This window comes from Anser brachyrhynchus (assembly GCF_964034855.1).
Source record: "Anser brachyrhynchus genome assembly, chromosome: 1".
NCBI classification, from domain to species: Eukaryota; Metazoa; Chordata; class Aves; order Anseriformes; family Anatidae; genus Anser; species Anser brachyrhynchus.
This window is the reverse complement of record NC_137694.1, coordinates 54,975,027-54,998,584: the sequence shown is the minus strand read 5'-3', so window position 1 is coordinate 54,998,584 and position 23,558 is coordinate 54,975,027. Positions and strand designations below refer to the sequence as shown.

The 23,558-nt window shown below is 58.1% G+C and overlaps 1 protein-coding gene across 1 annotated transcript; it reads right to left on the bottom strand.

Moving 5' to 3' along the window:
• Positions 1 to 666: 666 nt before the first annotated feature.
• On the bottom strand, positions 667 to 18,183 carry PDGFB (platelet derived growth factor subunit B). Its single transcript, XM_080590157.1, has 7 exons — positions 14,910 to 18,183; positions 9,490 to 9,586; positions 7,083 to 7,166; positions 6,399 to 6,604; positions 4,531 to 4,672; positions 3,982 to 4,151; positions 667 to 2,778 (listed from the first exon to the last, which is right to left on the bottom strand). The coding sequence occupies exons 1-6, from the start codon at positions 14,997 to 14,999 to the stop codon at positions 4,015 to 4,017; spliced, it is 756 nt and encodes a 251-aa protein (XP_080446283.1). The 5' UTR covers positions 15,000 to 18,183; the 3' UTR covers positions 667 to 2,778; positions 3,982 to 4,014.
• Positions 18,184 to 23,558: the final 5,375 nt, after the last annotated feature.

The window sequence follows — 23,558 nt, the reverse complement described above, 5'->3', positions numbered from 1 at the left end:
TTGCCTGTGGCACCGAGTGAGCCAAGCCGGCAGCCCTACGTGGAGCAAAGGCTTCTCCCCGACACGCCGCAGCTCTCCCGGGGCTTCTCCCTCGAACCCAAAGCCCCAAAGCCCGAAGAGCGGCTGCTTCGCCCGCCTCGCGCCCGCCTGCCAGCTGCGCAACACCTCCCTTGCTCGGGGGAAAGGGAAAAGCGGCAGCCTTTCCGAAGGAGGGAAGGACCGACGTCGTCTAGACGGTATGACTAAGGAGGGACCGGGCCGAGTGTTTGCACAGCTTTGAAGAGTGTAAACACCGGGCCAGCTCCTTCAAAGCAGAGGAATCCGGAGATGGGATGAAAGCGCAGGGCAATTCTGGCTGTGCCTCCGAGCGGAGGAGCTAACAAAAAAGGGGACCTCTCGATAAGAAATCCCCAGTGCCTGAGTCATTTCGGAGCAGACCGTGCGCTGGCAGAGGCCGGAGGGAGGGCTGCTGCGCTGCTGGCCGCGGGCAGGTGCTGGCAGGACTTTCCCAGCAATGGGCTGCTTCTCCCCGCAACCTCGGATTAAATGTCCTGAAAATGAAACTGGAGGCACCGGGAATCCCGATCTGCCCTGCAGTGAGCTGCTTGCGCCTCTGCTGACTTTCATTCAGTTCACGGAAAGGAAGAGAAAATGTTGCTGGAGAGGTTTGGTTTCCTTTTTTTTTTTTTTTTTTTTTTACAACTTTAAATACAGTACTGAGTATAAATTAATCTTACATTAAAAAAAAAAAGAAAAGCCAAACAAAATAAAATAAAACCTCACCGTCTTTACAAACCGAACGAAACAGAATTTGGAAGAGGAAAGCAAAGCATCTTAAGACTTGAGGGCTCGGGGCGGGAGGGCAGCCCCAAGCTGTGTCTTTGCCTCCTTCCCCAGCTCCCTCTGGGGTTTTGCTCTGCCACGGGGCCGCGAGCGTGGGGAGAAGGGGCTGGTGGGGCAGCTCGAGCTCAGCTTCGTGTGCAACTCCACAGCACCCGGCGGGAGCAGAGAGCGGGATTCCCGCGGTGCCGCTGGGAATTCCCACTGCGTGTAACATTTCTGGTGCGTAACCTTTCTGGCGATGACTAAGGGGTGTGCAGCTGGCCCCTGCAAACAGAGCCCATCTCCCTCTGCCACCGCCTGCTCGGTCGTGCTCTGGGTCCTCCCCAGGCTCATTTCTGTCTCAGATCGCTGCTGCCAACCGTGAAGGCCGTGCTCATTCCTTTCTCTACACCTACGCCGAGCTGCCCACGGCTTGGATCGACTTCCAAGCTAAGTGGGCTTGCAACAGCTAATGGGTAAAATCCAGAAGGAATCTGAGGGGGAAAATGCGAGGGAAAAGACGGGAGAGCCAGGGCCGCTCGCAGGGCAAGAGCAACGACAGCACGGTGCGCAGGACGCCCGCGAAGGGGTTAAAAAGCTCGGGGGAATGACATGATTCTGCTTTCAGGACCACAGAGCAGGCAAGGACAGCTCACTGAGATTAAGTCATGCTTCTAAGTTTGGCTGTTGCTGGCCTTGTTGTGCTGCCGCTTCGCCTCCTGCAAGGAAGTCGCGACGGGGGGTTGGTGGGGAGCGAGAGAAAAGGGCAACGAGACGGGGAGAGATCAGACGGGGAGTCTGCCCGTCCCGTCCCAGGCCTCGCGGGCACTGAGTAACGCTGCAGACACAGGGCCCTCTTCTTCCAGCCCGCCGGAGCTGACGCACACGTGTCCCCTCCGAGCTCCCTGCCGCTGGGGAATGAAATCCGTTTAAGAACATATATATATATATATTTATATATGCATGTATAAATACACACACACACACGCAAACACATGTATAGATATACACACATATACACGCGCACACATACGGAGCGAATTTTAAAAAATAGATCTGAGTCCGAGCCTGGAAAGTTGAGTTCTCCACCAGCATGTGCAAAGATGGCTCCCCTCGTGAGGGGCCGGGGGCGTGGAGACGAGTCTGCCGCCGTCTGCTCCTTCCCCATGATCCAAACACCTTCCAGTCAGCACCAGGAGCAGGAGGGGAAAGGGAGGGGGGGAATGCATTTGGCTTCTTGGTTTTGTTCTCGTGGTGGTGGTTGCTTTTTCTTTCTTTTTTTTTTTTTTTTTCTGTTCCCCGAGATGTTGTGTGTTTTAGTGGTTTTGGTTTTTCTTTTTTTTTAAAATAAAATATACGCACGCACGTTAAAAATATATATCTGTCCAGGTAGGGCAATAAAAGTCCTTAGTGCATTTTCCATCGTCGGCCGCCGCTCGCAGTCTGAGATATGCCTGTTTGCAAAACGTAGGTCCAGTGCAAGTGTGGATCTCAGCCGGGCCCCCCAGCCTTACCAGAAACACAAGGAGAAGGAGGAATATGCCCCTTCCTCCCTCTGTCTGTTTGTTTTTCTCCTCCCCTCGGAAGAAATTGGACCCACTTTCCTTTTCACATTTTCCATCCCGTCCTCTGGAGCAGGGAAGGCATTGTCCTGTCCTCGTCGCGTGTTGTGGCTGTCGGGGATCACGGTTTCATTTGTACTTTGTTCTTTTCTCATATATATATATATTTATATATATATGCTGTGTTTGTCTTTTTTTTCTTTTTATTTTTTTTCTAAAAATTTATATCGTTAATAAATGAAAGGAGGGAGAGGCTTTGGTGGGAGAAGGTCCACTGATGGAAAGGGAAGCACCATTTGCCGCCTGAATCAGTCGTTGAGGCAGACGGACAAAGAGGAAAAGTTATCACTCCAAGGACCCCATGGGGGCAATACAGCAAATATATTAAATAAACCTGGAAGTGAAACAAAAATAGGCACGGCATTAGAGTATGTAACCCTCTGCCCCTGCAGCTCCCATCCTCTCCCTCATTCTCCTCTGGAAATGTTTGCGTTGAAGTGCCAAATTAGAAGCACGGGAGGGCTTTTGACCTTCTCTATTTTTTTATCCCAGACAGCTTGAGCCAGAGCTGAAATTTGCATGGGTTTGCATCACTCGTACCCTGGGAACCGTGGGCTGGCCAGGAGGATCCTGGGATGATCAGAGCCCCTGTGGAGCTCAGCGTGGGAATGACAATCCCAAGACACCGGCTGGTGCCCCTCCTCCCCCGATCCTGCAAGGCCACGGGGCAGAAGGCCATCGTCTCCCTGGCCTGAGGCGAGGGACGGGAATGCAAAGTGAGTGGCCCAGGCTCATCCAAGGAGCTGCGGCAGGCCAGGGCTTTCAGCGTTGGGCTGTGCTGCCTCCTTCCAAACTCAGCCCCCGGTGCTGTGCCCAGGCTGCTCTTTCTTTCTTTTCTGCACCTTTCCCTCTCTCACGAGGAACCAGTGCTTATTTTCCTTTTGCTTGTACCAGTAAAATTCTTCTGCTGATGAGGGAACTACTCCTGTTTACACAAGTCAGGGAGAGAAGAATCAGACCCTGGCCTGACAAAGTCCAGATCTATTGCCCGAGATTCCAGTTCTCCTCTCCCCTGGTATGACCTTTCTTATGCGCACGGGCTTCCTGCTAGCAGCGGGATGAACCAAAAGCATTGCCGATTTTCAGTCTTTCTGCCAACCCAACTAATGAAAGAAAAGGAAAAGGGATCCCCAGAGCAACATTAATTCTCTGCTTTCAACGGAGAATCAATAGAGAAAGGAGAACAGGAGCTGCTCCACAGAAGAGAAGAATAACATGGATCCCGAGGGGATTTAGGTGCAGAGAGAAGTCAGGCTTGCTGTCTGCCTGTAAGGGAGGCAAAGGGGAGGCTGAAGCCCCAGAGCAAGGCAGGGCTGCAGCATGACCCCGCTGCCTCTGCAGAGAGCCATAAAGCCATAAATAGGGTGCACGTGTTGGGCCCCAGCCGTGTCCTCCCCCCTCCTGCAACCCTGCTTTTCTCACGCCCGGGTCCTGCAGCAGCCCCGCACCGAGGGAGCGGCTGCAGCTGTGGGAAGCGTCCGAGGTGCCCTGTCCCGGGAGAACATCGCTCCCGGCTGGAAGAGCAGCTTGCTGTTACCTGCTTTGTGCTCTCTCTCCCCTGCCAGCACTTCTATGCTACGAGGATTTCTTTCAGCACTTTCTTATCGTTGACATGCTTGTACTTCTTATGTTTTCTCTTCTGTGCTGGCGGCCGGCGTACCCGCTTCCTCTGCGAGACAGCGGCTGTGGTGAACGACGGTGACAAGCCTGCCAAAACAGAGGGGAGCGTGTACAGCAAGGGGACACCGGGTCACGTCGAGATATCTTCCCCCACACACTATCAACAAAGAGCTCTGCAGTCTTCTGTTTTTCTCTCTCTCGCCCTCTGCTCTCCTCAGTCTCTGCCCTCTGCCTTTTCCCACGATGTCCTTCTCCTCACCCCTCACCTTCCCCTCCTTCCTTTCCCTCGGTGTCAGCCCTTGGCCGGCAGGCAGACATCCCGGGAAATGTCCTCAGGCTGGTACGAACCAGCAGAGGCCCATGGGATCCCCCGGAGCTCAGCAGATTTAAGCCGGCGGAGGGGTTCCCCTCTCCCCAGCCTCTCTTCTCACGCCTGTCTCCACGCTACGAATGCCCAAATCCTTACGTTTCTGCTCACGTGGCGCTGGCCGGCTGCTCCTGGGGGGCGGGCGGGACACCGCTTCACACCGGCACTGCACGTGATCCTCCAAAGGCACGACAACTTTTTTGAATTTTGGCTTCTTCTGGACAAATTCGATCTTGTTCACCTATTTGGAAGAGAGGTGCAGCCAAGAGATGAACACAGCTGTAGCTCCGACTCTGTGAAAATAATCAGCGTCCGTGCGCTTCGGTGCTGGCTCTCTTCCTAAAGGGTCAGGAGGCAGTTTATGGAGCACGGTTCAAGGCCAGGGGTGGTGCGTACGGGAGCTAATTTTGCACACATGATCAGAGAAGCCCTAAACCAGGCAAGCTGGGATGTGACGGGCTGTTTCCCCCATCCCTAACTTGTTACTGCTGGTGGTGGGGAGAGGGATGAGTGGCTGGCCACATGCAGAAGCACGGGACGTGCAGAGCATGCCGGCCTCTTCCTGACAGCCAGGACGGTGGGGACCTGAATTAATCGCCAGAATTAATTGCCGCAGGGTCTCGCAGGAAGGGCAAAAGGAGAAGAGCTCGGGCTTGATGTAAGCAAACACTGCTTCAGCAGGCCTGTCTGAATTTGTCTCCTGCTCTTTAATAACTCGCAGGGCTGAAGCCCTCAGCTCCGTGTTTCAGGGGGAAGGCGGTGCTCTGGAAATTCCCTCGGACTCTCCACCAGTGCTGACTCAGAGGGAAGGCTCACAGCTCCGCATCCCACCGCAGGGCACGGCACGCGCTGCCTAGGGGGTCCTCCCACTCCAGCAGCGGCCGGGCCTGACCCCATTCGCCTTATCTAACGAGACCACGGTCCCTGAAGTGCTCTGCGAGCTATAAATACTTGCTCTGCTGCGCCTCTGGGACTGAATTCCTCCAAACCCACTGCCCCAGCAGCATCCCTCAGCAGCACCGCGGCAGCCAGGCTGTTTATCTTTCCTTGAAAGCCCACTCCACACGCTTCAGACCACACGCTGCTCGCTAGACAAACACTTCCAGCCAAACAATAGAGAGACCTCTGTCCTCAAAGAAACCATTTCCAGGTCACTTTTTCTGGCTGGCTTTTGACCTCTCGCTTGCTTTTTCCACAAAAACAACTCCTGCTCCCCCCACGTTTTTCCCTCATTCAGCCTGGCTTTTCTGAGAAAGGAATTTCCTGATGAAAAGGGCTGCGTGAATACAACCTCTCCCGGCCAACCTCTGCCGCCTGCCTGGGGGAGTCTCTCTTACGGCTCGGGCAGAGGATTAGCGCGGGATGAGTATTATTTTTAAACAAGCTGTCTGGGAGGAAGCTGTGAGAAGATCACTATTAGCGGAGGGGCGGGCAGGATCAGAGCAGGAGGTTAGCCGTCAGGTGCCTGCTCGCTGCTGGACCGGGTCGGGAGGGAACCGTGGGGCTGGGGAAAGAGGAGAAACTGCTTCAACGCCTGTCTTGGGCAGAAGCCGCAGCAGCAGCTGGGGGATGGAGCGCTGACACCACAGGCCCTCTGTATTTTGCATCAAAAACAGCTCCTGCGGTGAAAGAGTCCTGGTTGTCCTGCTCTAACACAGACGAGGCTGCCTCGAGCTGCAGAAATAGCAAGGGCGGTGGCGTGGAGCTGCAGCTGGGGAACCGGTGCCCTGCAGCACCGCTGCGGTGACAGTCCCCAGCTGCTGGACAGCACCAGCCCTCCCGCGGACGTCGCCGCGCCGCAGGCTGCAGCGCTGCGTGGGTAATGCGGGAGACGTGACCGCAAGGAGGGCGTCAGGGAACAGGCAGCTGGGCGAGCCTTGCACCTGAGACCCGCCGGGGTTTGGGGTTTTTTTTTTGGGGGGGGGAGGTCTGTGGGAGGAGGGAGAAGCGGGAGGCATTCCTCTCACCTGGACGTGCCGGACGCGGATCTGCGTGGGGCGACACTGCACGTTGCGGTTGTTGCAGCAGCCGGAGCAGCGCTGCACCTCCACGCAGGGCGGCCACACCACGAAGTTGGCGTTGGTGCTGTCCACCATGGTGCGGGAGATTTCGAAGACCACCGCCCGCGTCTTGCACTCCGCGAGGACAGCTGGCTCTGCCGCTGCCAGAGCATCTGCGGGGGGCCCGGAGAAGGAGGGAGGATGAAACGGGCTGTGCAGCTGTCACCGACCTGCTGCAGCCACCTCCAGCGGGAAAAGCAGAGACCCTGCACGGCTCTACCACACACACACACACTCCTTTCCCCTTCGCCCACCCACCCAGATCTCTCCCCGGACACAAGGGAGTGGAGGGCCCCCAGCAATACGACGCTCCTCACCACGGCAGGAGATGACAGCTCTTTCGAGCAAATCAGCACCGCGGGGTGAGTCAAAGCAGAGCAACCTGCAGAGCTCCGGACTCCCTCTCCCGCCCTGCTGGGGTGTAACACCCAGCTCCCATGTGAGCCCCGGACCCTTTTTCCCGTCTGTCCACACCCCCACGTGCACAGCCATCTCTACCCCGACACAGGCGCTCCGCACACGTACCTGCAGCCCCCCGCTGCTGCCCAGGCAGCGTCCCAGCAGCCCCAAGGTGCAGCACCCCACACTCACCCAGGCTTCGTCTCTCTCGAGCCAGGGACGCGGCGTTTGGACCGGGATGAGTTGCATTCAGGTCCAGGCTGGAGCTATCCTCCTCTGCAAAGGGAAAGACACGACCCGATAGCAGCGGGTAGGGGCAGGAGGAGAAGGCAGATGCTTGTGCTCTGCTCAGCGGGCGAGGTGCAGGGATGAGGGATGAGCCCATGCCCCCAGATATCACACGAGGTAGAAGTCCACCAGCAAGGTCACAGCTGCGCTGGGGCACAGAGACTTGGGGTTTGCTCCTTGCTCGGTACACGGTTCAAAGGAATAAGCCTGTCGTGAACGAGGGGTCTCTCTCCCAGCCCACACCCCCTCTGTGTTAAGAGTCCGTTTTACAGCAGCAGAACTAAAAGTGAAGCTAAAATGGCCGTTTTTCCCCTCTGCTGCACCGCGGGAGCTGGAGGTAGCTCCGCGAGCGATGGGAGAGGAAGACAGATAGCACCGAGCCCGGCTCTGAGCAGGTCCCTCCCGCCCCACGGCTTTTTCCCATAGGAAGTGCTGAATTGAGAAATGCCCATAGTCCCCACGGAGCACTCGGCCGCGCAGCCCCTCCTGAGCTGCGGACAATGGCCGCGCTCGGAGATAGCTCCCACCCAGCCACAGCTCCTTCCTTCTCCGGCCGGCTTTAGCAGCTGAAGGAAGCTGAATGGACGTCAGCAGCAAGGGAGCAATTTTCTTAAAGGGAATTTGGGGCCAGTGGAAGATCTCTGCTTATCAGACGTGTGGTGGAGCAGACTTCCCACACCTATCATCTCCCATCCCTCTTCCTCAGTCCTGTCCTAGCGCCGTTGTTCTGCCAGCACACGGCTTCCACGCAGGGCAAGCAAATGGCGATGACGGGTCTCCGTCTGAGGCCAGAGGGGATCCACGGGGAGCAACAGGGACGGCTTCACAGCACTGCTCCGTGCCCCTCCTACCAGGGACCTGAAGTGAAACCGGTGACTCAAAGCTCTCCAGCCTGCTGCCGTGCCCCTGGGCTTTCCAAGCCAACAGGGGAGCCCTGCCTTATTCCCCGGCCTTGAGGGCAGCTGGTAGCTGCGATAGAGATGTATCTGTTCCTTGGGCACCGGGAGATGACAGGCTGCACGCATCTTCCCCACCCCTCCATCCTGCGCCGCCTGGCACGCCGTCAGGCGAGGGTGGGGGCTGCCTTTTGCGCAAAGGTTAAAGCGACGGGAGGAGAGGGAGGGGAAAAAAATAGCAACAACTGTTGACTCGAAACAAATCTCCTATTGAAAACCGGGTCCCTCCCTCTCCAGGTTGTCCTTCTACACCCTAGGTCGGCACTGAAGAGGCTTGGGGCGGGGGGGGGACCGGCCTGGGACAATCCGGCAGGGCTAATTTTGGAAATTGCCCCATTGTGCGGCTGGTGGACGAGGAGGAGGGAGCGGGCGAGGGCAGGGAGCAGCCGTGGCGGTGCTGGGGAGCCTCGTCGCCTCTTTCTAAGGCAAACAATAGCAGAACGCAGCTGGTGCCCTCCCCCTCGCGTTCCCCCCCTGCCCCTCCAGGGCCGTTTTGAAAGGCAGCGGGAATGCTTTTGAGACTGCGCCAGTGGTTGGACTGGCATAGGAAACAAAAGCAGGAAATTCTGTTCCCCCGTAGATAGTGTCTCGGCAAGGATTACAAAGCTCCAAACAGACAAAACACGAGAGAGAAGGCGAGCTGGGGGGGCCGGGGGACGACGGGCGGGAGCAGGGTTAGAATAGAAAGGAATTTGCTCTGAAGAGACCGTTTATAAATAAATTCCTGGGCCAGCCCAGCCGCCGTGGCGCGTGCTCCAATTCCCACACGTGCCGACCCCTCCGCGCTTTGCCGCTCCGGCCGCCCTCCGCGCCAAGTGACCCCGCGGCACTGCAGCCCCCGGGGCTCTTATCTCGGGGCAGGAGGCGAGGCAACGCGACCCGCGGCCGGCCTGACTTCGCCCCTGGGCACGTGGCCCCTCCTGCAAGCTAAACCGGAGAACCTGCTCGGCCCTCTTCTCCTCCGTCAGCCTATTTCCACCTCTCGATTCTCTGCCTCCTGTGCTGAGCCTCAGCCAGCTCGAGCCCTGCTGCCTGTGCACCTCGCGGGGTGAAAGGCGCTGATCCCTGCTCTGTGCACTCACCTTGCCCATCTCTTATCGTTTCTGTGTGTCCCTTGTAGAGCAGGCAGTTAGGAGGAGGTTCAAAATGCATCTACCTGCCTAACTCCCATAGGTTTCAGGGGGACTAGGGGTGTTAATGCGCAGGTCGTGGCCCCTGAGTGGTTCCTGTATTGACAGTGGGTTCCGCTGGTAGTGTGACTGCTGGAAAACGGATTGCCCTTTTTTCCCACCTCCCCGAAGAGTTAAGAAGGAAAAAAAAAAAAAAGAGGAGTGTTTGGCGAAGAGGAGATTTACCTACGGAGTCTATCCGCAGGGCACGCTGGAGGTCGCTGATGGAGCGCACTGAGCTGTCACCCAAAATCTCATAAATGTCTTCAGGTATGGGGTCCCCCTGCCAGACGACAAGAAAAAAAAGGAGAAAAAGAAGCATTAGAGGGTTGGTCTGCTAACGACGCATCACAGAGAGGGAGCGTGGGGAACCGAAGGTGCACGGGGGAGGCACGGCAGAACCGGCAAAACGCGGAGGAGGACGTGCCCTCACGAAAGCAGGAGCCCAAAACCCGAGCAGCAGCGAGAGAGCCCCTCTCGCCGCCTCTCACGAAGCAGTTGGTAGACCAAAAAAAGCAAGTAAATGCCTGAGCTACGCGGCGAAGCCCTGAATGTGATGCGAGCAGCCAGCAAGGCTTCCTTCTCCGGTGCTGTATGACTTCTCCAGGTGGCCTCTCATTCCTGCTGCCTGCAGTACAGGCGTTTTAACAGACTTCCCTTACGCTATCAGATAAAACCTTCCCAATATTTCCCTCTGTTATGAAACTCCCTCGCGGGCTTTGTGAGATTATCGTGTGCATGTGCGTGTGCGTGCGCGTGTTTTCAAACCACAGCGGCCCAATAATATCCAGCATTTGCATACTCTTAAAAAAAAAAAAAGCTGGGGGGTGGAGAGGAAGATTGACCTTCGCAGCTGAGCTCGCTGCTCCGGTATGAGCCCGCGGCGAAACCGCAAACGCCACCGGGAGGACATGAAAGGGTGCTGGGGGTGGTGGGCTGCGGGGCTGGCTTGGATGACAAAAAAACACGTGGGAGCTTGGGGGACACTGGGTGCCGGTGCCAAAAACCTGAAGTAACAAGGTTTATACGCGTCAGGTGGCGGGCCAAAGCCAGGGTTTGCGCAGGCAGGTGCAACGCCATCGATCTCTTGGGAATCTTACGCTGGCACCTGCCTCGAATTGGTCCCGGTGGCAGCACTTAGCGCGACTACAAAGGAGTCGTGTGGGAAAGCAAGCACTGATTAAACCGTACTTCCGAAAGGCTAGAAAAAGAGACGGGGGAAAGCACTGGCCGGAGTGTTTGCTTAGCTCCTAGCTCCCTTCATTCAGGGCTACTCATGCGGAAAAGCTGCTCTTTCAGCCGGGTGCGGGATGCCGCCGGAGGCGCAGCCCCAGGCCGTGCCCTGTAACTGAGAGGAGAGCTTGGCTCGCCGGGATTTTCATGTGGGTTTTTTTACGGGCACTTGGTGGCACGTGTGTGGTCCCTCCGGCTTACAGCTATTCCTTCCCCGCCGGGGTTCAGCGCGGAGCATTTCCTTTCTGCTCCGAGCCGAGGAAAACCAGCAGGCGGGTGGCTAAGCGTTGGCTTTTAGGCACTGGGGGCTTTCACTGGAACCAGCGGCAGCGATGAACGCACAGCTCAGGGCTGATGATTCAGGGCTCGCTGAGGAGCTGCGAAATGAGGACGCCTTCTGACAACCCCTGTGGCGTGAGGAAGGAGTGGGACCACACGGCAATTCCCAGCACTCGCGGCCAGGCGCTGGGCGGTGAAATGCAGGCGTTTTGCCGTTTGCACCTGTCAGCCCAGCGCATCTGCGTGCAAACGCTGCTGTGCATGGATGCCCCTGCTCCTTCCTGATACTTAATACGTGTAGGAAATGGAACTTTTATTTTAAACTCCGGCACCCGCCGGGGGAGAGCGTGGGCAGGTGTTACGAGACTCGGTGGCTCTGGAGACGAGCCGGGAGCTGTCACCTTGCTAAGGGAGCAGGGGGGGGAAACAGAGAGGAATCGGGGATCGCAAAGGCAGGCCCCGGGGAGCTGGATTGCTGGGCACCGCCTGCAGGAACGAGCTCCGCTCCCTGCTCACGGCAGCGTTTTGGGTGCCAATTTCTCTCCTGTGGCAGATACTATCAGCACGGCTACGGTGTATCCGCAGCCCACACAGCTCATAATCCTATCCTCCTCCCCGGGGTTTGTGCGGCAGCTCTGCCACTGACATCTGCAAGCTCCTTCCTTCCCCCTGCACTGCAGAACTGCGCGCAAGAGGCAGCTAGGCAGACATGAGCTGCGGCTTGTCCCTGCTCCCTTTGGCCTCTGGAAGAGCACCCTCAGGCCTGGGAGGCTCGGGGCATTGCACTCACCCGGCCCCGAGGCACTCGGTGGGGAAGCGGAGGTCCACCAGGCTCCTCCACCGGGTGCCATGGGGTCAGAAGGTAGGGGAGCAGCGCAGGAGGTGGGACCCCCGGCAGCACAGCCCAAGCCGCTGGTGCTTTTCCTGCTTAGCAACTCTTCTGGGGTTATTTGTCTAACGCAGGTTAACAATCTCCTTTTTTAACTGCGCGGCAGATCAAAGAAGACTTTTGTCTCAATGGACTCCTGGCTGGCTGTCAAGTGCCCCAAGGCCTGGCCTCGTATTCCTGCAAGGCCGCTGAATTCCTAGAAGAAAGCGAGTTTGTTTTTCCCTCCCTCCCTCTGCCCCCAGTGCCTGGCTCTCCCCCGAACTGCACCCGCAGGGACGTCCCCTCCCTTCTCCTGGTGCCACGGCACGTCTCGCAGCAGGCAGCGGAGCCCCGGGCAGGCTGAGGGTGCGAGGCCGGGGCCTCACGGGGTGGCAGCTTTGCCTCCCTCCTCCCAGACGTCAGCAGCTTGGGCTGCTGCAAACCCATGCACGCGCGGCGGTGCCCTGCCATGAGCTTGTGCCGTCCTACGTCACTGTCCCCATGCACGCGTAATCTCCCAAAATCAGCCTCGCCCCTAGCCCCACCACCTCTGGAGCTTTCTGCCGATGTATGATTTCGAGCACTGGGGAAGCTGAAAGCTCCGATTCGTGGGCAAGAGTTGCAGGGTCCTGCCCGATGGCGCAGCATCTCCCCTGCTAGCAGAGGTGATGGGGAGAAAGCAGCCAAGGATGCTCCCAAGGTGAGGGCTCCCCCAGCCCTCTTGTTTTTTGGGTGGTGTGCCTACAGACCTACGTGGGACTGCACCAGGAGGACAGGGAGGTAGCGCTGCTGGCCTAGGGCAGGGCAGCACCCAGCTATCTGCTCCTCTGCCCAGGAGAGAGAGGGCTTTTCCTGAGCATCTCCACACTGACCGCAGCAGGGGATTTTGGCAGCAAGGTCTTGAGTGATCAGCCAGGCAAAAAAAAAATAAAAAAATCATATAAATAGCATTTTTTAATGCTGAAGCTGACGGGGAGACTCTGCAGCGCTCCCCAGCAGAAGGCTTGGCAGGCAGCACCGACCACTGAACACAGCACGGGGTCTTCTGTCAGAGGACCACGCATGCAGGGACAGCCCTCCTCAGAAGAACCCCTTCCACGTGGGATGACAGCTGACAATTTGCTTCCTTAAAAGCGTTAAACCTAAGGTTTGATCTAGCCCACGTTCCTAAAACACAGCCAGATTTTCCCCTCCCCTCCTTTCCCCTTTACAAGGCAGCGGCCCGCTGTGTGCCGGCAGCACTGCAGGAACCGTTGTCCTTCCCTCCCGCTGCCACGCATCAGCTGATGGCGAGAGGCACACGCACGACTTGCCTCCTCGCTCGCTTCCCAACACCCAAAGGCATCATCCCTCCGGTTACCAGCTGCCCTGGCTCCCCCGGCCTGTCCTTGCCACTACCCGATGCTTGCAGGAGCCCCGCAGGCTCCCACCGGGAAGGGGCACAGCGGGGCCAGGGCCGTAAGCGAGCGCCCGGCCGCACCCCATTCCTTGGGAATTCCAGAAAGCCCTGCCAACAGGGCTTCACCCAGGCAGAGCCACGCCTGGCTCAGCCCATCTCTGTAAATGTTGCAAGGCAACTATTGCAGCCCGCGGGGCGAATGCAAATCGCTCCGCATCCTCGCTTCCCAACTGGCAAATACCTTCCCGCTGAGGCGCGCGCTCCCTCCCGCTGGACGGGCTCCAGGGCCCTCCAGCTCCAGGTGGGTGTGATGGAAGAGGGAGAGGGACTCGGGAGACTCCATCTCAGATCGCTGCGGATCGGGGCGAGCTGGTGCTCCTGCCGAGCCTTCTCCGGGACCTTCACACCCTGAGGAGGGGTGCAGACCCCCTTTGGAGGATGCCTGCCGTTCAGCAGCGTGGTTAGGGTCACGCTGTACGCCCGGTGCAGAGGTGACGTGCCACCCTTGGAGTGGATGAGGGGACTGGCTGCAGGCAGCTGCATCGGCTCAAGCGGGAACCTTCCCGGTTCTCCAGTGGAATGATGAATATCGCTATTCCTCCCAAGAAACCTAATGGCCAGAGCCAGAATCCCTAAACTCTAACCCTACCGGACTGTCCTGTGGCTGTGCGGTGTTTTAGCGTGGTTACAGCACACAGCAGCAGCGCCCTGGGATCAGACACATCTTCACCCAGCGCCAACCATAGCTGCTGTTTGATGCTGCACGGGAGAAGCCACCCACAGAGGAAATGCCATCCTCTGCCCAAAACAAACACAACCACTGGGCAGCCCGCAGCTCTAACTGCTTCCCTTTGCGGCTTGGGCAAGGGCAGCTCGGGCCCGTGAGGAGGCGATGCCACGCTTCGCACCCGTCGCCTTCCCCGCCGCCCGCGAGCGGGGCTGCCTGAAAATGGGGAAGGAAGAGGCAGACGTGATGCAAAGGGAGGAAAGTTTTGGTGGAAGGAGATTTCCTGCCTCTGACAGCAGCCGAGCCGCAGAGCCGACGCACGGCTCGGTCTCCTCGGGTAGGGCTGCGGTGGGAACCGGCTGCCGTGGCGAGCTGCAAGGGGGGCTTTGCGCCCCCGTTAATTCAGCCTGCGATCGGACGGCGAATCCTGGCTGCAGGATTTGGGGGCCTGCGGCTCCTTTTTCCCTGTCCGCGGTTCTGGGAGGGGAGAGGCAGGCGAACCGGCTGCGGGAGGGAAGGTGGCTGCGCCCTCCAGGTGGGCGACTGGCGTCTGCCCTTCGTGCGAGCCCACCGCTTGGTGCCCGCCTGCGTCCCCGGGGGCGCGTGGCAGGGACAGCGGGGTGCGATGGCGTGCGGGACCCATCCCTGAGACAAAATCTCCCCAACCCTCTTTTTTTTTCCGCCCCCTCGGCTACACCCTGCTTGGCATCCCCTCAAGCGGGGGGGGCGTGCGCACCCCCTCACGGCACCCCGTTCCCCACACCTCACCCCCGGGCAGCGCCACCCCCTTCCCTCACAGCCGGGCACCGGCTGCAGCCCGGGCTCCGCGCCGACAAATCTGGGGAGCGGAGCCGGCTCCCCGCCTCCCCCCGGCCCCGAGCGGGCACCCCCCGCTCCCTGTGGGGGTCGGGGCAGCCCCTCCGCGCCCCGCTGACGGGAGGCGGCGGGCGGGCGGCCGCGCCTGAGGGCCGGGGGCTGCCCGCCATTAGGCGGCACCGCCTCGCCCCGCCCGGCCCCGGCCCCGGCCCGCCGGGCCGCCGCTCGCCCCCTCCGCCCGCCCCGAGCCCCCTCAGCACCTGCGGGGGGCTCAGCCCACTCACCTCCAGGCGGGCCAGGGGCAGGGAGAGGACGAACGCCAAGAGCACGCCGAAATTCATCCCGGCTTCAGGCCCCGCCGGCTGCGGGCACATGGACGGAGAGCCCCGGCAGGCAGGGAAGCGCTGGAAGCTGACAGCCCCCCGCGGCGGCCCGGCCTCAGGCTCCGCGCGTCCCCATCGCCCCTCGGCGCTGCGGGAGCTCTGCGAAGAGGGGCGAGGGGGCTGAGGAGGGTCTCGGTGGCTCCTCGGCCGCTTTGCTATCTCATAAGGCGGCTGGGGACAAGCCGCGGCCCCTCCGGGTGGCGGGCATCCAAGGGTCCGCGTCCCCCCGTGCCGCCGGCGGTGCCTCGGTGGCTGCTCCTCTACCAGGTGGTCCGCATGCTACTGCTCCTCTCGGTCCTCTTCCTTTTGCAAATGCATGCGTGTTTAAGGAGAAAAGCTTTTGCGGACGGGTAGCGACGCCTCAGTGTTCTTAGGGGGAAAAAAAAAATGCACGGAGTAATAACAATAATAATAATAATAATAAACTTTCCCAAAGTTTGGTGCCAAATCCAAAAATCAAATCTTCCTCGATGTCTCTTTCTTTTTTCTCTTTTTAATTTCTCTTTTTCTTCCTCGCGCCTTCTCGTTTTCTTCGAGAAAAGTTGTAAACTGGGTTTCTTCCCCTTAGGTTAAGCGCTGGCTTTGGTGCCTTCTGTTCCGCGATGCTGGCAGCAGGCTTGGCAGCGAGGCTTTGCTTTGGTTTTGGAGACAGGTGAGAGCAAATGCCTGGGTTTGGGTTGTTTTTGTTTTTTTTTTTCTTTTTTTTGCTCCAGACTGCGCCTGTGTGCGTGCGTGCGCTGAGCCTTGACAAGCCTCAGAGCTCAGCCGCCTCCCGCACCCTGCTGCAGCAAGAGAGGAGAAAACCGACAAGGTGAAATGCAATGGGAGGAGAGCGAGCCGGTGGATCTTTATTTTAGTCTGCGAGCTGAAAGAGAGACTAAACTGGCACTCGGGGCTGCTGCTTTTATAAAGGAGAGATGGGTGGAGCATAACTTGCCATCCTCCTCTTGGCCGGGTATCAAGGCGAAAAATCTAGCGAGGGAGCAGCAGCTCCTCGCTGACAAAATAAAAGTGTGTTAATTTGAGTGATTAATTAATTAAAAATGGCTAACGCTATAATATTCCTTATAGAGTGGCTTGAATATCGCGTGAGGAACGGGGACAGAAATTCCTTCCTCCTCAACCAGAGATAAGAGAGGAGTTCCCAGCTCCAGAGTTTGCTATTTTTCTTGCCCTGGGTTCTCGCTGTTGCAGTCAGGAGCCCGTATTCCTCAGCTCGCCTCACGTCCTTCCCTTGCAACACTTGCTCCGGGGAGAGATACGGCTTTAATAGCTTGCATCTCTTTGTGTGCAGAAAGAGGAGGGAAAAAAAAAAAAAAAGAAAAAAAACCAGAGAAATTTAAACGTTGCTACAAGGCAATCTGGTGTTGCACGTGGCACCGGGAGGTGTTTTTCTGTGTGATTATCTCCGCAATGTAATAAACAGCTGAAGGGAAATTAAGCAAGCAGATATTTGCTCGGGGAGGGGGGGGGAGGGGAAGGCTGCTAACAGGTGAGTTCAAGAAAGAGTCATATCCTATTGCAAAAACACACGTACGCACGCCCTCTCATGTACGTATGGGCGATCTCCCGGTGTGGAGTTGCACACTTGCAAAGCACGCTGCGGGCACGGCTGGGAGGGCTTTCCTGCACCGTCTTTGTGCAGCCTGGTCTCCACCGACACATTCCTGCACTGTCATGCACCGCAGGCACTCAGCAGGCGATCGCTCTGAATCCCAAGCATCTTCCCCTGCTTCCTCCGTGCTACGCGCAGGCTTCTGCTCGAGCCGCTCGCGTGCTCGGCTACGTGCAGATTTTGTCTCATTCACACATCCCTGGGCGTCCATGTGTTTCTCCTTCACTCTCCCCCTCTCCCTTCCTTTCTCACATGCGTACACCCACCGGCACGGCAGTGGCCTCATCTCGCAGCATCACACATGCTCTCTGAGGCTCTCTGGGTGCCTGCGAGCCTCATGCAGCCAGCCTTCTCTGAAACACACGGTCTCGCACCCACGCTTACGTGTGCACCATGCAAGGTGTCCAGGGATGAGGAACAGCTACGAGATTTCCCCAGCTCTGAAGCCGGGGCCATCTGAGGTGGGTGAATGGGGAGATAAGGAGTGTCCTGGGAGTCCCTCAAACCGAGCTTGAGGTGGCTCAGTCCCGGTTTTGAAGCTCAAGTGGGAGGAAGTGGAAATGCAGTGCATACCTCTGCTCCTTTTTCCATCGCCAGAGACCTTAGCAAGGACTTCACCTTAGATGCTCCAGCTGTGCTAGCCCAGTCCCACCCCAAATTCCTCAGGACGCTCTTAGAATTCCCCTCATTCTCCATCTTGGCCCGCCAGCCATCTCTCTGCCCCCACAGCGGGGTGGAGATACTGCCCTAGCATTCACCTGGGGGCTGAAGCTCCTCAGAAATCTGCAGAAGGCCCCAAAAACAGGGCTTTAGAAAGGTCTGGGTCCACCTCACCTCGCTCCAGGTGGCACCAACCGAAGGAATGCCATAGCCATTGGCTCCTTGGTGGGCTGTGGGGGGAATGTTGATGATTTGGGTTGGCAAAACCAGCTCCTGCCTGACCCCGTTAAAGTCCGTAAGGGGCAAAGGGAGGCTGAGCTGCCTCCCCACCACCTCATCCAGGCTGTGCAGGGGGTCCCCCACGCCTCGGTGGCTGCCTCGCCAGGGCAGAACAGCCTGCGTGTGGGAGGGCTGAGCAGGCTCCTCCGCAGGGACATCTAGCACCATCGGAGAGAAGGATGCAGCAGCACGCTAGCAGGGAGGAGTGCTGCTAATTTTCTTGCTTGGTAGGAACAGGAGCTGCTGCAGGGACTGCTTTTGGGGGGCTACGTGCCTTTTTTTTTTTTTTTTTTTAATATCCGGCTACGTTACATGCGAGCTGGGATAGAAATAGAGTTATTTATTTTCATGTGGATGATGCCGGGCAGTTTTTAGAAGCTCAACATCAGGAACAAAAAGCTAATCCCCGTTGAATCTCCAGACGGCAAGGAAGAGGATGTTTGGAATTTGACTAATCATCTACCTATGACCCCGCCTGGAAACAGAGCAAGACGATATGCGAGCCGCTCAGGCTTCAGCCGCTTTGCCTCGCTCCTTCTGCTTTTAAGATAGGGACAGATTTTTCTCCAGTGAGGTACTGAAGTTCAGACCGTGCCAGCCTCGCTCCACTGAGATCATTGGTGTTGAACCCAACAGGGTCACACACACTCAAAACCACGGTGCCCTGGGCTGGGTGTTCCTCTTATTCTCTTGCTTTTGTGAAATCCGTTTGTGATCTACCCTGTGAGCCCCTAAATCTAACGGGGATGACTCCATTGTCTCCTCATGTGGCCTGTGGGGTGGGGTGGAGGCCTGCAGGCCCACTGGTGGAGGTCATCGTTGTCACAGATGTCACAGGACAAGGGTTTGAAGCTTATGGTGGTTCAAGGCTACATGGAATGGCCAGATCATAAAAATGTCCCCTCGGAGCATCACAACTTGACAAAGCCCAGTCGCAACTGTGGTAGCTGGCAAAGGCCCCTCAGGCACACCACAATGAAAACAGGGATTTTGTAAGGGCCTGCAGCAGGGTTTCTTATTAAAACACTTTCACCGCCACGACAGCTCCCTAACCTGTGAACAGCTCATCCCTCTGGGTTATTTTCTTGTCACAAGGGAGGAGGGCAGCACGTGTCCTAGGATGGCACGCAGCTCCTTGCTCACGTTGGTGGAAAAAATGACCTACTCGCCACCATCCACAGGAGCATGATATGAGGGGCAATATCTTCTTTTTCTTTTCTTTTCTTTTTTTTTTTTTTTTCCAGACTTGTGAAAGAGTAGGAAGAAAAACAGGGCTTACAATGGAAAGCAAGACTCAGTCTGAACAGCTGAGTTGTCTCAGCCTCTCCGTGATGAATCCCACTTTGAAAAACAATCAATGGAAAGAAATTAGGAGGTGCTGACAGCCGGCGTGTAGTCAGCCCGCCCACTCGCGGTACCTAGCCTAGGTGTTGCGCCTGCTCCGGGTTCAGGGGAAGGATGAGCAATCCCCACACCTCCTCCTTGGGGCTGCCGCAGCCGTCAATGGAGGGGGGCAGCTGTGACGGGCACCTAGAGTAAGCTTTACGCCTGGTGGCACCAGGAGGTGCATCGGGTTTACACCACGGGGGCTGCTTCCGTCAGGTTTATCCCAGTGGGAGCCATCAGGATGGGGGCAGCTGCTCCATAAGGCCCCGGGGCTGCCATGGGAGCTGCATCGGCTTCCCGACGGCTGAGTTTAGTCAGGGAGGAAGGCAGGAGGAAGGGGGAAGAGGAGCGAAGGAAGGAGACAGAGACAGGCGGGCGGCCTGCTGTTTATATCTGGTGCTGGAGAAAGGCAGGGCCTCGGGGCATCGAGGGCTTGCATAATTCGCCTCCTCGCCCCTGGCGCTGGCAGGGAAAGTGCTTTCCGAGGATGAGTAAAGCCCTCGCAGAGAACCTGACCCCAGGGGAAGGTGTCACCAGGCGAGCAGGCATTTGATGGCACTCGCCAGGCTTCCTCCAGGGCCTCTCCTTCTCCACGGTGGAGGAATTCCCCCTGCCCCTCACCTTGTCCACCATCTCACCCCTTCCCAACAGAAACATGACAGAAGTGAAGGGGGATGAGCACGCAGACACATCCATCGGGCAGAGCGTGGACCCTGGCAGGGGGAGAGGGCTCGTGCCGGCTGCGGCTGCTGCCCCGCGCCCTGGGCCGAAGGGGAAGGCAAAGGCACCGCCATCCCTGCGGATGTGCAGGTCGAGCAGGATCCAAAGAGGGAAGGCGAAGCTGGGGGGGGCTGATTTCCCAGTGCTTTCCCGTAGGCATACAGTGGGGAGGAGGGGATGCGGCCTTCCCTGCTCACACCACCAGCCATTTCTCCCCCCTCCCCCAAGTTTAGGGTAGAAGGGAACAATTTCCTTACTCTGGCAACCATCCATTATGTCTATGGATCTGCTCCCCACCCCATTCCCCCTCTCTTTCCTGTTTTGATGAAAGGAAAAAATGTTCTGCTTTCCTTCTTTATTTTTCCAGACTGGTGAATAGCACCTGAAAGGAATTTCTCTCCCTCCCCCCTTCCCCTCTCTCACAGGATAATAAATACAAACGTACGTGTGTGTGAGTGCGCTGCGCATCGCGGGTCAGCTGTCAATTCTGACGAGGCAGAGGCTATTTTCGTCTCCATTTCAGGGAGGTGGGCAGCGTGCCCCCTCCCCACCCACGCCACCCCAAGCCCCGCAGCCCCCGCCACTCACCGTGTCCCCATCCTTTGCCCCTGGGTCCGCGGCGAGCAGCGGCGGCGGTGGCGGCGGCAGCGAGAAGGAAGCTTGCCGAGCTGGAGTAAAAATAGCCCCAGCAGTTACTCAGCTCAGAACGTAACATGACTCATGATGTGAAATGAAGACGAGGGTTCGAAAACCAAAAGCGAGCGGCTCTTCCTCCCCCCTCACCTGCTAGCGGTGCTCGTGGGGCAGAGCAAAACGTGCCCGAGCACTGCTCAACGTGGGTCGGGGATGGAGAGCCCCGCGAGGTCTGGTCCACCCGCCTGCGATGGTTTGGTCGTGCCGACACCGGCGGCAGGTGGATTTGGTGATGCTGCGCCCTTGGCTCCTTTACCTCCCGTAAACCCCGGGCTCAGGGCACAGCTGAGATCCCACTGCCACAATGGGAAGAAACACCTTGTGGTTTCTGCTCTGCAGGGGCACGGACGCAGCCAGACACCCCACCGGTGATGGGGAGAGGAGCGGGTTGGTGCCCGCAGCCCACCCTGCGCCCTGTCCCCGTGCTGGGTGCTCGCCGGGACGTGCGGGAGAGCGGCACCCGCGATATGGGGGTGGGCAGGCCGTCGCTATCTGCTGGCGTGTGTAATAAAGGAGGGAGTTTAAAAATAGACTTTGAGCTGCAGTGCCGGAAAGGCAGCGAGACGTATAGAGCGGGTGTGTATTTATCCTACACGCCCTGCGCCTGACGCCCCGCTGGCACGGGGACCGGTCACCGGCGCTGGATGGGGCAGGTGACGAGGGACATGGGGGGCTCCAGGCTTTGTGCTTCGGGTAGTGGGGCTGTGCCGATGCCCCAGCATCGCCCCGGTTGGAGCAGCGGGACACGCGCCCCTGCCCGGCCCAGTGTGCAGCTCCGCCGCCCCCGTATGCCCAGACAAAGTGGCATCTCTCAGGACAAAGCCTTTCAATAGATCCCCTGCCCTCTGCCCTCTCCCGAACAATGAGAAATCAAGGAATATTGTCCGAGCTGAATAAAAAGATCTAAATTTAGAGTGTCTGATGTGTTCTTGGTTTCCTGCCATGACTCCCCTCCTCCTTCCCGGCCTCTCTCTCCAGTGCTCGCTAGCCCTGTGTGCAGAAAGGTTTCTGGTGGGGTGAGATCACCAGCAGGACCCTGTCTCTCCAGCGATGAGACAGAGGGGAATTCCAAGTTTGACTCTACCCTCTATTTCTGTAGGGGAAGGAGGGGGGAGCAGGTCTTTTTTAGCCTCAAAGGCTTAGATATGCACGGAGAGGAGGGAGACCTAAGGTCAGCAGAGAGCAAACTTTTTCTCCCACTTCACTGTCCTCCTGTCCTGGCCCTGATGTCCTCGTGCTCTATCCCAGCCTCTCCGCCTGCTCCCACCCTCAGCCCCAAGCTCTCCCCTTGCAGAGAGCTGATCTGGCCCCAGTGTTTGGGTTTGTAGGACCCTCACCATCCTCCTGCATCCCCTGAGTGGGTCTGGCACAGAAGAAAGCAGCTCAGAAAGAGCAAATAGAAGAAGAAAAAAAACCACCCAACCCAAAAGAAAAAAAAAGAGCCAGGAGGGGAGGGAGCGGGGGGTGTTATCCAGCAATGTACTCCCAGTGTTTAAACAAGGGACTCCCTTGGGTTCATGCCTGATAAGGCTGGGTGTCAGGGGAATCTATTCATCTGTTTTCCTCTTTAAACAAGAAAGGCCTTCCCATCAGCACCGTGAGGAGGGAGCCAACAGCTCTTGATGAACAGACTTGTCTGAAGTGCACACGCGGGAAGCCTTTCTGTCCTGCTCCCAGGGAGGAAAAAAAAACAAAAAACGGGCTGTGAGTACGGACAACCCCGAGCGGTGCCAGGGGAAGGGGAGCATGGGCCAGCGGCGAGGGAGGGACACCAGCAGCCAGCTGGAGCTCGCCAGCACATCGGCGTGGTGTCTGGGTGCAGAGGTCCACTCCCATAGTGGGACGGGGGCAGACGGGCTGGGGGATGCCATGGGAAAGTCCTCCAGCCCTCCTGCTGCCTGGTGCAGCATCTCCTGGCTGGGTGATGGAGCAGGCAGGCAGGTGGAGCAGGGCTTTGAAGCCAGCCAGGCTCTCCCACGCTTCGCTCCCTTTCCCTGGCTGCGGAATCTGGCAGAGGGGGAGTCAGGAGCCTTTTTTTTTTTTCTTTTATTATGATTATTTCCCTTTTGCCAAGAATATAGGGGCAGGCTCTTTGAAGTGATGCTCGCGCTTGCCAAGGACATCGCACACCAGGCGCGGGACAGGAGGGGGAAGGAGCAGCACGAGGTGCTCGCGGGGACGGGAACGGCCACCGCAGCCCCAGCCAACACCACGTCAGTGGGCAGAGCATCGCCGCGGGGCTGGACCCGCCGGGGCAGAGGGGAATGGAAAAGTTCAGGTCTCCCGTCCTACGTGCAGCCGCTGCCAGAAAGCATCGGGCTAATGGATGCAGCAGGGCGGGGAGGGAAAAATCAGCATCGAGGCTGCAGGAGATGAGGCCTCCTGCCACGGGCTGGCTTGTGGCCCCACAAGAGAGGACAAGCCAGGAGCTGGGGTGGCCCCAGCCCAGGAGGTGCACCCAGGTGGGTGCAAGTCCCAGGGGAGGCTGGTTGGGACAGACAGGGCCCGGTAGTGCACCCAGGGTCCTGACAAGCACTGGGGTGCGTTCTCATACCATACGGAGGTCTGGGCTCAGAGGACGAGTCCTTGGGGACTGCCCTGACTGCTCTTTGTTGGTGATGGGTCAGGCCCAGGTCCCAGCAGGAGATGCGGTGTAGGTCCAAGGGGACAAAACCACCTGGTATCTTCAATCTGGGGGCCATCCAGGACAACCAGTAAGGAAACTGGGACAGCAGGGAGCAAAGCCATGCAGAGGTACACCTACAGCATTGGTCGGGCCAGCAGCAGGCACCTGAGCTTACCTGGAGCCCCTGGGTCCCTGGGCAGAGGGGTGGGGGTCCCAGGAGAGCCCGGTCGGGGCCACTGAGCCCCGCTGGTGCCCTCGGGGTGCTGACAGCCATTTGCCACCCTCTGGCAGGACATTCCCAGCTCTTCAGGGCGTGGGGCCCGTAAATCTGTCCCTGGTGAGGCTCACCATCTGGGCAGGATGTGGATTACCTAACCCAGCCAGAGGGAAAAGAGGCTCGAAAGCCAAGACACACCTGAGCAACACGTAGCCGGGCTGAGCTATCCTCGCCTGGCCTCTTCCTCCTTTCGCTCGCTCTCCCTTTCTGGAATGACAGCGCAAGACACTGCCTCCATCTCGGCAACCTATGCCAAGAAACTTTTATTTTTAAATTCACAAACAATGACCTAGC

Coding starts and splice junctions, on each gene's coding strand:
- PDGFB (XM_080590157.1), bottom strand. CDS start 14,999: ATGTGCCCGCAGCCGGCGGGGCCTGAAGCCGGGATGAATTTCGGCGTG. Junction 7,167..9,489: donor CCTGCGGATAGACTCCGTAG/GTAAATCTCCTC, acceptor TTCCCTTTGCAG/AGGAGGATAGCTCCAGCCTG. Junction 6,605..7,082: donor TCGAGAGAGACGAAGCCTGG/GTGAGTGTGGGG, acceptor GGCCCCCCGCAG/ATGCTCTGGCAGCGGCAGAG.